General features: G+C 47.3%; 1 protein-coding gene across 1 annotated transcript in view; it reads left to right on the top strand.

Annotated features, from left to right (window-relative positions):
• Positions 1-13,676, top strand: part of KALRN (kalirin RhoGEF kinase) — a 764,809-nt gene that overhangs the window by 224,117 nt on the left and 527,016 nt on the right. The window contains exon 2 of the mRNA XM_090045976.1: positions 5,481-5,555. Coding sequence (XP_089902102.1) covers positions 5,481-5,555 — 75 coding nt within the window. The remainder of the gene's footprint in view (positions 1-5,480; positions 5,556-13,676) is intronic.

The following is a 13,676-nucleotide window of genomic DNA, read 5'->3' as shown; positions in this document are numbered from 1 at the left end:
GTGCTCGGAGATCAGGTGGAAGGAGCACAATAGGTACCGCCTTGCCTCTGCTCACCTGTGAGCCACTGACTGCAAATCGGCAAATGACTCTGTTGACACTACATGAGAGAGAGTATTATCCAGCTCACTGTTATCTCTGTTGGCCCTACTGGACCAACAGCTGTAAAGAGCAGAGAGCTCTTGTATCCAACCTTAAAGTCATCAGACCTGCTGGGCTAAGTAGTAACGCATTCACGGTCACTTGGCAGCATATAACTGCACTTTTCTCCTCCTCCCTCCCAATCACTTCCCTAGGATCAGCTCCTCTGTAGACAGCAGAGTTGAGAGTGGGCCTGCGGTGTGTTGCTGGGTGAACGGTAGCATCGATGCCATGGTTTATATACAAACCAGACCAAGACTTTTCTATGCAGGGAAAGACCATACACACACAAGGTAGTATTTGCAATGGAAACAAAGAGATTGGAAACAGCTGGGAGGGAGGACAAAAATGTTCTCATCTAAAAATAGTAAAAATGGGGATGTTTATAAAAAATGATGAATTAGAGAACGCATTGTGGCTGAACTGACCTCTCTTGGAAACGGTGTTGGTGTTGCTCTTGGGGCAGCCCTTTTCCTTATTACAGCTTCTGCTTTCCCCCGCTACACACTATCCCCCAAGCTGTACTGGAGTACCAGGCCCGTACGATGCAGCATTGGCCTCCTCTGCAGTGGCATTCACAAGCGTTTGTTGCTGGGTGGGCTGACCATTAAGGGGAATTGGGTTTAGCCCTGTCTGTGATTTAATTAGCTGCATCTCAGGTGATGTGTGATGTTTCTGATTGATACACATGGTATACATTGGCACAGTATATCATGAGACACTGGCTAAGCGCAAGAAGTTCCTCCTAATAGATACTGAGAAAGAGACCCCAACATTAGAAACAAACAAGCAAATGAATCAACCAACTCCACATTGTATAAATGCACAGATGGCCACGGCCGAGAGGACCAGAAGATGTTGTCAGTGCCACCCCTTGCACAGCGGTGTAAAGGGTTAGGCTGGTCTTTTGTAGGAGATTGGCTTAGATCCATAGTTGTACCCCAGGTGATAGACTTGAGGCCAGGGATCAGGTGACAGCGGGAGCATGATTTTTAAAGGTATTTATACATTTTTTAGGCACCTGATTGCCTGCAGAATCTGGCCCTTGTACTTTCTGCCTAGTTGGCAGCCAGTATCAAGTGGATGCCCCAGGGGTTGGTCCTTGGTCCAGTTTCGTTCAATATCTTCATCAGCGACCTGGAAGATGGCACAGAGTGCACCCTCCGCAAGTTTGCAGATGACACCAAGCTGGAGGGAGTTGTAGATATGCTGGAGGGTAAGACTAGGATTCAAAGTGACCTAGACACATTGGAGCATTGGGCCAAAAGAAATCTCATGAGGTTCAGCAAGGACAAGTACAAAGTCCTGCACTTAGGATGGAGCAATCCCATGTGCTGGGGGCTGACTGGCTGGGCAGCAGCTCTGCAGAAAAGGACCTGGGGTGGACAATAAGCTGAAGATGAGTCAACAGTGTTTCCTTATTGCCAAGAAGGCTAATGGCATCCTGGGCTGCATTGGTAGGAGAGTTTCCAGCAGGACAAGGGAAATGATTATTCCCCTCTATTCAGCACTGATGAGGCCACATCTGGAGTGCTGTGTTCAGTTTTGGGCACCCCACTACAGAAAGGAAGTGGACAGACTGGAGAGAGTCTAGTGGAGGGCAATGAAAATTGTTCAGGGGCTAGAGCACATGACTTATGAGGAAAGACTGAAGGAATTGGGATTATTTAGTCTAGAGAAGAGGAGACTGAGAGGGGACTTAATAGCAGCAGGTGGGTTCGAAAGAGGGTGGAGCAGGACTGTTCTCAGTGGTGGCAGTTAACAGGACAAGGAGCAGCGGGCTCAAGTTGCAGCACGGGAAGTTTAGGTTAGATATTAAGAAGAATTTCCTCACTAGGAGGGTAGTAAAGCGCTGAAACAGGTTACCCAGAGAGGTGGTGCAACCTCCATCCTTGGAGGTCTTGAAGGCCCGGGTAGACAAAGCCTTGGCTGGGTTGATCTAGTTGGGGCTGGTCCTGCTCTGAGCAGGGGGTTGCACTAGGTGTGACCTCCTGAGCTCCCTTCAACCCTCATTTTCTATGATTCCAAGAGGTAGCTTTCAGAAGCAGGTAGGCTCATTTGTAGGGTGGTGAGTCAAGGGAAAGGATGTGGTTTATCTGTATGATTTACAGCAAGCTGTTTTCATGTTTAAGAAATCCTACCCTAAAGAAAGGGACAGAAGGTTTGTGCTGCCAGGAACATCGTTTAATGTTGGACAACTGGCTCACTGCCACCTTGTTTCTTCATTGTTCTGACCGCTATTGAACACTCTTCTGCTGTGTTTTGTAAGATTATAAGTACACCCCTGCAGCTCTTTGCCATTCAGGCCATGCACATTCATACTGTTGCATTTATCCACTTGCCTAGTACATTGGTTTGTGCATAATTAAATAAAAAATGTGGAGAAATAGATGTGCAAAGCCCAGCATTTGCCAAAGGCTAATCTACTGCACTCGTTCCTGCCCGGGGCAGGGCGTCGAACCTGATGATCTGTTTGGGTCTCGTCCGACCCTAAGCATTATGAAACTGCTGCTGTTTTTGACCTGACTGGTGAGCTAAATTTTGGGGTTGTTGGGTGTTCTGGTAAGGAGGAGAAATTGGTAGTGGAGCTGGGGTATTTTTGATGCACTTCTCTTCAGTTACAAGAATCCTGCTGACTTACAAAACCCTGCTTTCTTGAGCACACACAAGAGGAACCAGCCAACCGGAGACAGTTCCCCTGCTCACAGCCCCAAGACACTTTCAGACAACACTCCCAAGCCCAAAGCCTGCTCTATAGGTTTCCTTCAGAGTCACGCACCACTGCTTGTTTCAGGCTGTGCTGAAGCTGACTTCTTCCCTCTGTCCCCGCTCCAGCCCCCGCCTTGTCCCCAGGCCCCTCCGCTCAGAGCGGTCCAGTTCCTGAGCAGCATTGCCTTCACCTTGGCTTTGGGCAGAAGCATGTGTCGAACTGACTATGTAGCTGAAGGGTGGTAGCTTCAGCAAGGCTTGACCCAATCTCCAGTGCTATTATGGTAGCCTTGCAGTAATCTTCCCCTTGCCTTTCTATGCATGAAGTCCCACGTGACCTGCTTTGGCCACTACCGGGACTTTGTCCCAGTGAGCTGAACACCTAGGGGAATTTCACATGCTGGGGTTTCTAAAGTGCATCCCACTGTTCAGATACAGTCTGACCCAATGCTAAGATGAAGCTTCTGGCTTCTTCCTCCTTACGACTGTAGGAAGAAAGGAAACTTCATCATGCAGCCTTTTACTGCTGATGAGCTTAACCAACCAGCAGCGCCCATTCATTTATCAAGGAAGACATAACAACAAGTATAATGCACTGTGGCCACAGGTATAGACAACCCCCGCTTAGGGCTCCTAATTGGTTCCTGAAAAAACGAGCGTTAAGCAAAACCAAAAGTTTTTGACAACCCAAGAGGGTGATCGCAAGTGTTTTTAGTGACCCAGGATGGCAACCACAAGCGTTATAGTGAAACTTGCTGAGCACTAAGTGGAATCAGGTATCAATTATAGTGAGCGTTATAGCAAAATAGTGCTAAGCGAAACAGCGTTAAACAGGGGTTGCCTGTATACTGATATCACTTGTGTCAGCAGAGTTTAGGCCTAAGCCGTTTAGCAAAAATGGGCAGGCAGGCTTCCACCACCTGATCTAGAGGAGAACTTGGTTAAGGACAAGAAAGTAGCAAGTGGTTGTGCATGAAGCAGGCAGTCACTAGAAGAAAACAAATGTGTCTATAAAAGAAAGGAACGTTACATGGCAAATACAGTGTGAAGGTACAGTGTTACACAAGTCATCTTTCATAATGGACCGTCACCCGTAGCACAAAATTGTTTGCATTTATGCATGTACGTATGCAAACAAGCTCACACCGACACTAGGTACAATGGTATTTCTTAGGACATATCCCTAGTAAGGTCCTCATCCTGGCAAAATCTGGGTAGCCTGCCATGTTGTTGTATGCACTGAAACTAATTTTCCCAACTGCTGTTTTCTCAGACCTGCAGGCATCAAAATACTAGATCTTTGGTAGGTACCTAATGCCAGAGCCACGACGATATGGTTTTCTTATTCCTCATTTAATCTCAGACAACTGAATCTGCTAGGAGCAATACTAGATTTAGCAAGAAAAGAGGCAACAGAGTGGAGAATCACACCAAAGCGGCCACATACGGTGGTTGGAGTGAAAGCGTCTTGTTTCTGGGCAATCATCAGAAGCACTTCTAAGTGACAGGGTTATCCTATGCCCTTGCCTCTTTCTCACATGATTAGGGGATCCTGTCTGTCAGAGAGGTTGAAGTTAGAAATAAAATGTTTCAGTGAACACAGTAATCTTTTGTGACCGTGGACGTGTGGTGGATGGAAAGCCGTATTGCAGCTATCTTGTTGTGATGGGTGTTCACCCGGCAGTGACAGACGCTCTGTATACTATAGCAACTGTAGAGATGTCCTTCAAACGCTCATCTATTTATTCTTCCAACAGCAGCTGATGGAATAGCAGTTTCTGGTCTGCAGTGGGGTGGCCCATTAATATTGGCCCATGGTAGATAAGGGAAGTGTTCTTGGCTTTGAAAGAGAAGGCATTTCAGAGCTCATTATGTTTCTAAGTGAGTGAAAAATCAGTGATTTATTGGTGAAAACCCTTGAGGGGGTGAGACCACATGAAGCTTCAAGGCAAGGTAAACAGCCCATTTTGAACTACCTTGCAAATTTAGCAGCATTGATACAAGGCCACATTTTGACCCTGGGCTTACTGCCCTTGCTGTTAGGGGCAGAAAGGGACCTGCAGCAATTGGAGGCTCTGGAGGATTTCTGGGTAACTCAGGTGGGTGCTCACGATAGGAAGAGGCCTTCCAGTCTTTGACATAGTCCAGTTTACTCTTGCCTTCATCCAACAAACCTGTGTTAGCTGCAGCTGATGGAAAAGGGGGCAGGATCTGTGTTAACCCAACCCCCTCGGTGATGTATTTCTAGGGGTGAAGTCTGCTGAATGCAGTTTTGCATGGGCAGGGCTCAGAGGCTGGAAGGGGCCTGGTGCTCTCTTCCACTCCCGTGCAGCCCGGCAGGGCTACATGTCTGGTCTGTAGAAGGGCAAAGGGAGGCATTTGGATTTCCTGGCTGGAAATGATTGACTTGGCAGGACAGCAATAAGAAGGGCAGATTCTCCCTAGCTTTCTTCTCACAAACCAGTGAAACGAACGCGGTTTGCATCTCAGCAATTAGAGTCTGTATTATAGTCTTGAAATTACAGAAAAGCACTTTCTGTCATTTGATTTGCACAGAGAGAAATGTCTAGGAAGCCGAGTCCAGGATGCCGTCTCTTCTAATGTGCCGTTGTTGTTTCCCTCTGTTTTGCAGGGTCTTTTCGAAACGATGGCTTAAAAGCGGCTGATGTCCTTCCCATCCTGAAGGAGAAAGTGGCCTTTGTGTCAGGTGAGCACATCTTTCATTTGTCTTCCCTTTAGGGACGCACTGCATCATGCCAGTGAAAAGGTGGGAAGCACAGTAGTAGTGCGGATGTCTAGTCTAGTCCTTCACAGTGGTAGACACACGCGAAGGATCAGCTTCTGATTTCTCTTCCTTACGCTGATTAATACTCTACGTCATGAGCAGCCCCGTTGATTTCCATATAACTGCATGTAGAGCCAGACCCTGCCCAGTACAAGTGTATTGAAATCTGCCCTTTTTACTTGTGGCTTGCTGTCAAGATAGGCTGGAGGGGCAAAGCTCCGGTCCACTTCCCGGTATCTCAGCTTTCTGGGATTTCAGATCCAGCATCCCATTGCCTTGTGAATAACTTTATTCCTACGTTGCATCAAGCTCTGTATCCTATAAACTGTGGAGTATTTGGTTTGCAGTCCCAGGCAGCCGGCAGCTTGTAGGGAACCTGGTTCATGGTAATGTTGATGCTCCCTGTATAGAACAACTCTTCCTCGAAGACCCTGGAGAACAGGGTGCGCTGATCTGTGGGTTTTTATTCTGAGGAACAAATATCAGTACACTCTGTTTGTGGACATTTGGGGCAGTTGAGAAGGCACATGGGGAATGGTTGGATTCGGGCACTGTTAGAGTGGATTATGATTTGCTGGCTGGAAGTGACGCAACAGGCAAAAATGATGACACTCTTGTGCCAGGTAGGCCATATTTCTAAAAGAAAAAGAGACGCTTCAGTCGCAGAATCCCCGGGGTCCTGAAATTATCCCAGTCCTCCATGCCGTGGCTGCTTGCTTCAATCTGTTATGGTCTCAGTCCGAAAAGCTCTTGTCAGGAGCAGCCAAACAACTCCACTGGTTCCTTGAGACATCCTCTGCTCCTTGGGTCCCCGTGGTGCCACGTGCTGTAGAGATGAGGGAGACAACAGACAGAAGGGTCATTCTGTACCCAATCTTTCCCCTCCTCTGCCCTCCACCCTGACGTACCAGGGCAGGGGTTTCTATTGAGAGGATTGGATCATGGACTTGTGCAATGGTGCTGCCAGACAATTCGTGAAAAGTTTTGACCTCGAATTAATGGTGGCTGTGAAATGCACTCGCTGTGTGATGAGAGTGCATTTGGTCTAGATGCCACTTTGGCAGTGTAGCAATGACCTGAACAAATATTTTGTCACTGTGAAAGCCCCAAATATTTTGACTTGAATGACAACCTGGGACATTTCAGAGGGTTGCAGAGAATTTCGGCAAGCACCATGACATCGAGTGAAAGAACAAGAACAACCTTGCAAGACTGGGACATGTGGTTACTTTATCTTGCTCTGTCTCATTCTGAATATCTTAGGATGCCTTGTGCACTTGAACTATCGACTTGAATCTTGTTGTCGGCTTCTCTAAGGAGGTGGAACAAAGCAGTCACCAGTGCACAGCAACTGCAAAGCTCATTGGGACGGGGTGTAGTCCTAGAGAGTGTTACACAGGAAGGCATTTAAGCAGAGACTGCTGGAAGTTATCTAGGTCCCTTCTGTTAAATCAGGGGTATCAAACTCATCCAGCCCTGCAGGTGTGCAGGCTGAACCCGACTAACTGCCTATGCAGCATTTGCAGTGCTGGGTCCAGTCCATGTGCCACACACGGGCCCTCGGGGCTGGCATGAGACATGCACTGCACACAGTGCACAGGCTGGACCCAGCACTGCAGGCAGCACAAGGTTTGGTCCAGGTTACTGCATGAGGCCTGTGCCCCAGACTGCCTGCACCATGGGCAGTGTGGGCCCTGTGTCAGGCCCAGGCGCCATGTACACAGCAAACTCCCAGGCTGGTGCGCACTGCTTGTAGTATGTGGCAATGGGTATGGCACATGGGCTGGACTCAGGGCCCCAAGTGCTGCCTACAGTGGACAGGCGGACCAGGCACTGCATGTGGCACGCGGGGTCTGGGGTCCAGGCTACGTGTGGTGTCCCATGTGACCCACCTGTAGTGCATGCAGCGCATGGGGCCCTGGGTCCAGTCTGTGCACCACACAGCATGCAGGGCAGGGGCCAGCACACAGGGCTGCTCCAGCAATCCACAGGCTGGATTGTGTGGCTCCGGGTTGGAGCTGGCTGCAGAAAAAATGTTTGACGCCATGGTGCTAAGTGATTCTGTTCTCTTGGAGACGACCAGAAGGATATTGGCAAACTTTCAGAGTGCTGAATAATGACAAGATCTCTGGGTTTTGGTTTGACTTATGTGAAGCATAAATACAAAGTCGTGCACTTAGGATAGAACAATCCCATGCACCAGTACAGGCTGGGGGCTGACTGGCTAAGTAGCAGCTCTGCAAAAAAGGACCTGGGGGTTACAGTGAACAATAAGCTGAAGATGAGTCAACAGTGTGCCCTTGTTGCCAAAAAGGCTAACAATGTACTGGGCTGCATTAGTAGGAGCATTGCCAACAGATTGAGGGAAGTGATTCTTCCACTCTATTTGGCACTGATGAGACCACATCTGGAGTCCTGTGTCCAGTTTTGGGCCCCCCACTACAGAAAGGATGTGGACAAATTGGAAACAGTTCTGCAGAAGACAATGAAAATGGTTAGGGGGCTGGGACACATGACTTCTGAGGAGAGGCTGAGGGATCTGGGCTTATTTAGTCTGGAGAAACGAAGGCTGCTATTAAATCCCCTCAGTCTTCAGCTCCCTGCAGAGTGTTTCCAAAGAGGGTGGAGCCGGACTGCTCTGTGGTGGCAGATGACAGAGCAAGGAGCAATGGGCTCAAGTTGCAGCAAGGGAAGTTTAGGTTAGGTCAGTGGCAACATGTAGGGGATGCATGGGTACCCCCTGAGAACACCGGGGCACCCCTGACTGGCTGCGCTTGCTGCTTAGGTGATGGGTGGGGGGGCAGGCAGGAGCACCAGTGCCCCCCCTGCAAGCTCTGGCCGATTGCTGCAGCCCCTCCTGGAAGCAGCTGCACCCAGTCCTGGAAGTGGCCGCAGTGATTGGCCACAGCCAGAGCCGACCCGAGCAGGGTGTGGGGCCTGGGGTAAATAAGCCCATGCAGGGCGCTGCCTCCTCTCCGATCCCATGAGCCTCAGACCTGAAAAAGCCGCCACTGCCACTGGGGGTGGTACCGAGCAGCCTGGAGCCACCGCTCTGCCTAGCTCCGCCTAGCTCTGCGCCGCTGCTGCTTCGCCCAGCTCTGCGGAGCCACCCAGGGCGATCACCCCGATTCACCTCTCTCTCCCCAGGGATGGCCCTGGCTGCAGCAATCAGCCATCGCAGGATTGGCCATGGGCAGCGAGATCGGTTGTGGGGACTCCCCCCCCAGTCGGTGGGATAGGCCGTGAGAGGGGCATGTGCCCCCCCGACTAAGGCAGCAACAGTTGTCCGTGGGTCAGGTATTAGGAAAAACTTTTTCACAAGGAGGGTAGTAAAGGAGTGGAGCACACTACACAGAGAGGTTATGGAATTTCCATCCTTGGAGCTTTTTAAGACCTGGGTAGACAAAGCCTTGGCTAGGACAGTGTGATTGGAAATTGCCCTGCTTTATGCAGGGAACTGGGCTAGATGACCTCCTGAGGTCCCATCCAACCTTAATTTTCTATGATTCTAAGCTCAAGAATCCTGGTTCTGGGGCTTTGGTTCAGTGCTAACTCTGAGATCCTCTTCACTACCTGTATTTCTTGCTGCTTTGACATTTGCTTGGCTTAACCCTGCTTTACCTGTGCATTATGAGAGGAGCACTGCCAAATGTCTGCACACTCCTCTTGAGTTTCTCTAGGTGATTCACTATGGACAAGGACACATGGGAGAGCTCTTCCCTGACAGCCTCACTGCTTTCCAGAGGTTGTCTCTGCATGAAATGTGAGCTTTCCCAACCCAGAAAGCTAGATAGCAACCTTAGGATTTAAACCTCCTATCCACAGTCTCCTGGCACAATGAATAGAGATAATAATTGCTAGTGGCTTTGGAAAATAGAATATATGAGGCTGCGGCCTCTTATTACAATAGCCCCACCTTTATTCCTTAAGCCTGAGTTCAAGCAGAGTTTGGTCTCTCCCTGTATCATTGTAATGAAGCAGATTTAGAAAAAGACCTGAATGCATGAACCGATGGCTGGCATCTTTTAATTGAAATGGAATAATTTGCTAAAATATGACAGGAGCACAAAGGCAAAATTTTTTTTGCAAAAGAAAAAAACAAGAAAATTACTGAATTTCACCAGAATTGTTTCATGCCACTGCTATTAAATGGGCTCCTCAGGACAGGCACTACCCGTATACTATCGTCTGTATCTGAGTAAATAGAATGCAGCTGTTTTGTGCTTTGGTCTGCTTATGTAAACTAGCAAGGCAGAGCGTTATTAGGAGGATGTCATCAGGGCTAAGTACAGACAGTCAAAAAGCCTGAGGATGGGTCAGTTCATTCTTCGCAAGTTAGTCTAAGCCGTGTAGATAGAACAGATAAGCAAGTGAACGAACATTTGCTTTTGATTCCAGAAATGCAGCCGCATGCCTGCAGTGGCCCAGATGCCTCCCTGCTGGAGCAGTCAGCTTGGGCCAAGGATAGCCTGCCCACCCTGTGAGGTGTGGGGGGCTGTTGTAGGGTAGGTGCAAAGCATCCTGGGATGCTGGAGGACTGTGAGTTAACTTGAATCTGGAAGGGATCTGGGACAGAAGTTCAATAAACCAAATTAGCCTAAATCAGTTAAGTCTGATACTGCATCCATCCAGGTTTATGTTAAACTAGTTTCAACCATTTTGAAAGCAATTTATGTGTACTGAACTTGTGTTACAGATTTGAACTGGTTTCTGATCACTTATATCAATTTATGTGTAATTTACCTGTCCCTAGCTCAGGTGACGCATGTCAACAGAAGATTGTGAAACAGTCCCAGGAAGGCCTAACAGTCGAGCTCAAAGGAGAGCTCACACGTTCAGAAAGCCCCCTGTCTCTAAGGCAAGGAATGGCAAAGACCCTTGGTGCCTCACCTGTGTTAGTTTCTCTAGCATGGTTCTGGCTTCCTTCCAGCAGCCCAGAATATGAGCTTGCTCTATCTTGGCCAAGCCTTTGTACGCAGCTGTCAAAGGTCCCATTTCAGTACCAATAACCAGTAGAGCTAACATTTGCAAAGTATTGCCATCTGTATCATTGCAGTGCAGTTGTTTTCTTAAATGTTCACAGTAAGGCAGACAGGTTAGTGACTTTGGCCCCAAGCTTGTGGCACATACCCTAATAAAACCTTGGCTTTGCCCAGTCAACATTGTGCTGTTACCAGTAAGAGCTTTGGGAAAGGTCTGACAGGTTTAGAGCAGATTTTAAGCCAGGGATTGGTTTTTATTTTGCAAGGAGATGAACACAGAAAAAAAAGATATAAAAGAGGGATGCAGGATTATTATTTTTTCAGTGAGGGGTGGTGAACACAGCATTTTGGAGGATGTGGTTACAGCTGTTCATGAGAAATCCAGATGGCCCATTTGATGACTGAATTTAAGGTGTTCTGTTCACCTACTTGATTGTAATAAATAGAAGATTTAACCTGCACAAATGTTAGGATGTGTGTGCTCATTCAGGAGACTCCTGGGAGGTAGAGAGCCCAGTTCACACAGCTTCTATGCCTTTTTCCTCCCCTCTTTGGCTCCAGCTATCTCCCTTACCCAGGCAGAGGTTCCCTAAGGCTAGGGACAGACACTACACATAAACCAATTTAAGTGATCAGAAACTGGTTTAAACCTGTAACAGAACATAAGTTCAGTGCACATAAACCATTTCAAAATGGCTGAAACTGGTTTAAGATAAACTTGGTTGAATGTAGTATCTGACTTCAAACCTCTCTCCTAGGGTCAGAAAACATTTCTTCTTCTTCCAATGCACCTCCAAACTCTGACCACCCTTAGGCTGTGAACACTTTGTTTCATGAGTAACTCTTGGCATAGCCCAAGAATTACTCAACAAGGAAAAAATTGAAATATTTATTCTTACTTAGTGTCATACCTAAGACATTTTGATCCAGAAGGTTTCACAGAGACTTCCAGTCTCTGGAGGCAAATCCAGTCTAAGAAAACTGCAACATCCGGGTTTTGACATTTTCATATAGGTAAGATCTGTTTCTGTGGCAAGGCAAGGATCAAAGGAGCTGGCTGGCCAGATTTCTGGGAGGATGGCTGAGTGTAAGGCAACCCATGGGCACAGGAAGAATAGTTGAATTGTTTTGTGTAGTTGTAATGTTTATTGTAATCAGCCTAGATTGAGCCAATGGGAAGTAAAAATAAAGGGGTGTCTTTATTTCATTTTCTTTTTTACTAAGAATGTAGAAGCAAAGGATGTGGGTCAAGAAACAACCAGCCAGGTCTAGGCTAGTTATCTATAATTATACATAAAACCAGTCACCTCCAGCATCATAGTCTTAACCCAGACTGAAGGGTCTAAATTGACTTGTAAGTCTGAGGGCTTGGACACAGAGAGAGCTTTACAGGAAATGAAGACATTTGATGTAAATAGACCAGGTGAAAGGGCAGCCTGGCAATTTAAGCTGTACTAAATTTAGGACTGGCAGGATGAGTCAAAGTGGAAACCCTTAACTGTTGTTTAGTGTCTGAGGCCATTGTTGAGTCTAGGAAAAGCGTGCTCCAAGGTAAACAGGATTATCGTGGAAGTGTGGGCTTCCCTGAAAACTTTGATGACGGCACAAGGTGCAATCCCATTCTGCAGCTCATGGGAGCACGTGCTGATGACAAAGTTTCTCTTTCAGCGTACTCGGTGTATATGCAGCATGTTCACACTTAGCTTACTTACATCGGTTTCTATATTGCTTTAAGTTACGCTGGTGTCTATGGCAGACAAATGACCAGGGGATAGCTGCCTGCAGTAAGCTCTATTAAAGCAATTCACTGCTGGGGGACAGAGGACACAACAGTAGCTTGTTTCCGTTAAGCAGGTGACTTCCCCGGGAAGAAATGATCTTGATCTGCAGGCAGACAACACTCTTGGGGTAGAAGTGATATCTTTTATTAGACTAACTAAATAGCCAAAAAAAAGTCTTCCTTTGCAAGCTTTCATGCCCAAATGCCCTTCCTCCGGCAGAAGAGAATTCAAAGACTGTAAAAGTTCTCCCAGGTAGACATAAAACTTCATGTTGCACAGGGGAGGTAAAAGATGGTGGGGTTCCCCTGAGTATAACAGTCCATTTTAAAAAAGGGTGCTCTGTGAGCATGCCAAGCAGGCACGGACAGTAGGTTAAAGCAGTCTTGTTACCTGATGGTGTCCGACGGCAGGCAGGGTGTTGAATTTTGCTTCTGTTTTGTTCAGCTGTGAAGTTTTCATTTCAAAATGGCTAATTACAATATCTTCCATGTTTCAGGGATATTGGTTTAAAAGGGATATTGGCACATATGGTCTAAAAGATCTGCAACACACTTGTGATCTAAAGCACACAGGTGTTGTACTTGCTCCTGACTTTCCAACAGGCTGTCTGCCATGTATCCCCTGCACATTTATACCACGTAAACGAGTACAATGGCGTAAATGTACGGTGTGTCAGCATCCTGCGCGATTCATGCATTAAGAATTGTTGCAATTCCTTGTTCTGTTTCCTATGGATGCAATGAAGAATTGATTGCCGTCCTTTTTATAATGCCACTTTTCTATATGAAGACTGCCATCAAATTCCCCCCTCCATCGTCTCTTCGATAGACTAAATCATTCCAGTCTTCTAACCTTTCCTCTTACGTCCCGTTTTCTAGACCTCTAATTGCTTTTGTTGCTCATTTAGAATTTTCTGCTATGCTTTTCCAGGGTTTTCTTTGAAGGAAAAAGGGAAGGTTTCAGACTGTGAAATCACCAGGGCTTTTGATTGCATCTGAGCCTGTAAATTAACTTGCTGTGGAAGCTCTCTGGGTCTGTAGAGCTGCTTGCACTTGGAATCGAAGGCTGAAAGAGAAATTAAAGCTCTCTCCAGGGATATCTGGCTTCCTTTGCAGGTTGTGGTTCCTCGCAAATGGAACGTTAGCAGGGTGCGGAGTCAGTGGCCATATTTCTTTCCATATGTTTTAACAATAGCTATGGTTTAAATCAAACAATTTTAGCGAGACTTGCTACTATCTGCCAGCGCTCACTGTCCTGGCTCTGACACGCTAGCAGCCTGC

This window comes from Crocodylus siamensis, chromosome 4, assembly GCF_052110815.1.
Source record: "Crocodylus siamensis isolate JL-2025a chromosome 4, ASM5211081v1, whole genome shotgun sequence".
Classification (NCBI taxonomy): domain Eukaryota; kingdom Metazoa; phylum Chordata; order Crocodylia; family Crocodylidae; genus Crocodylus; species Crocodylus siamensis.
Note: the sequence above shows the minus strand (reverse complement) of the source record. Positions and strands in the feature narration are given on the sequence as shown.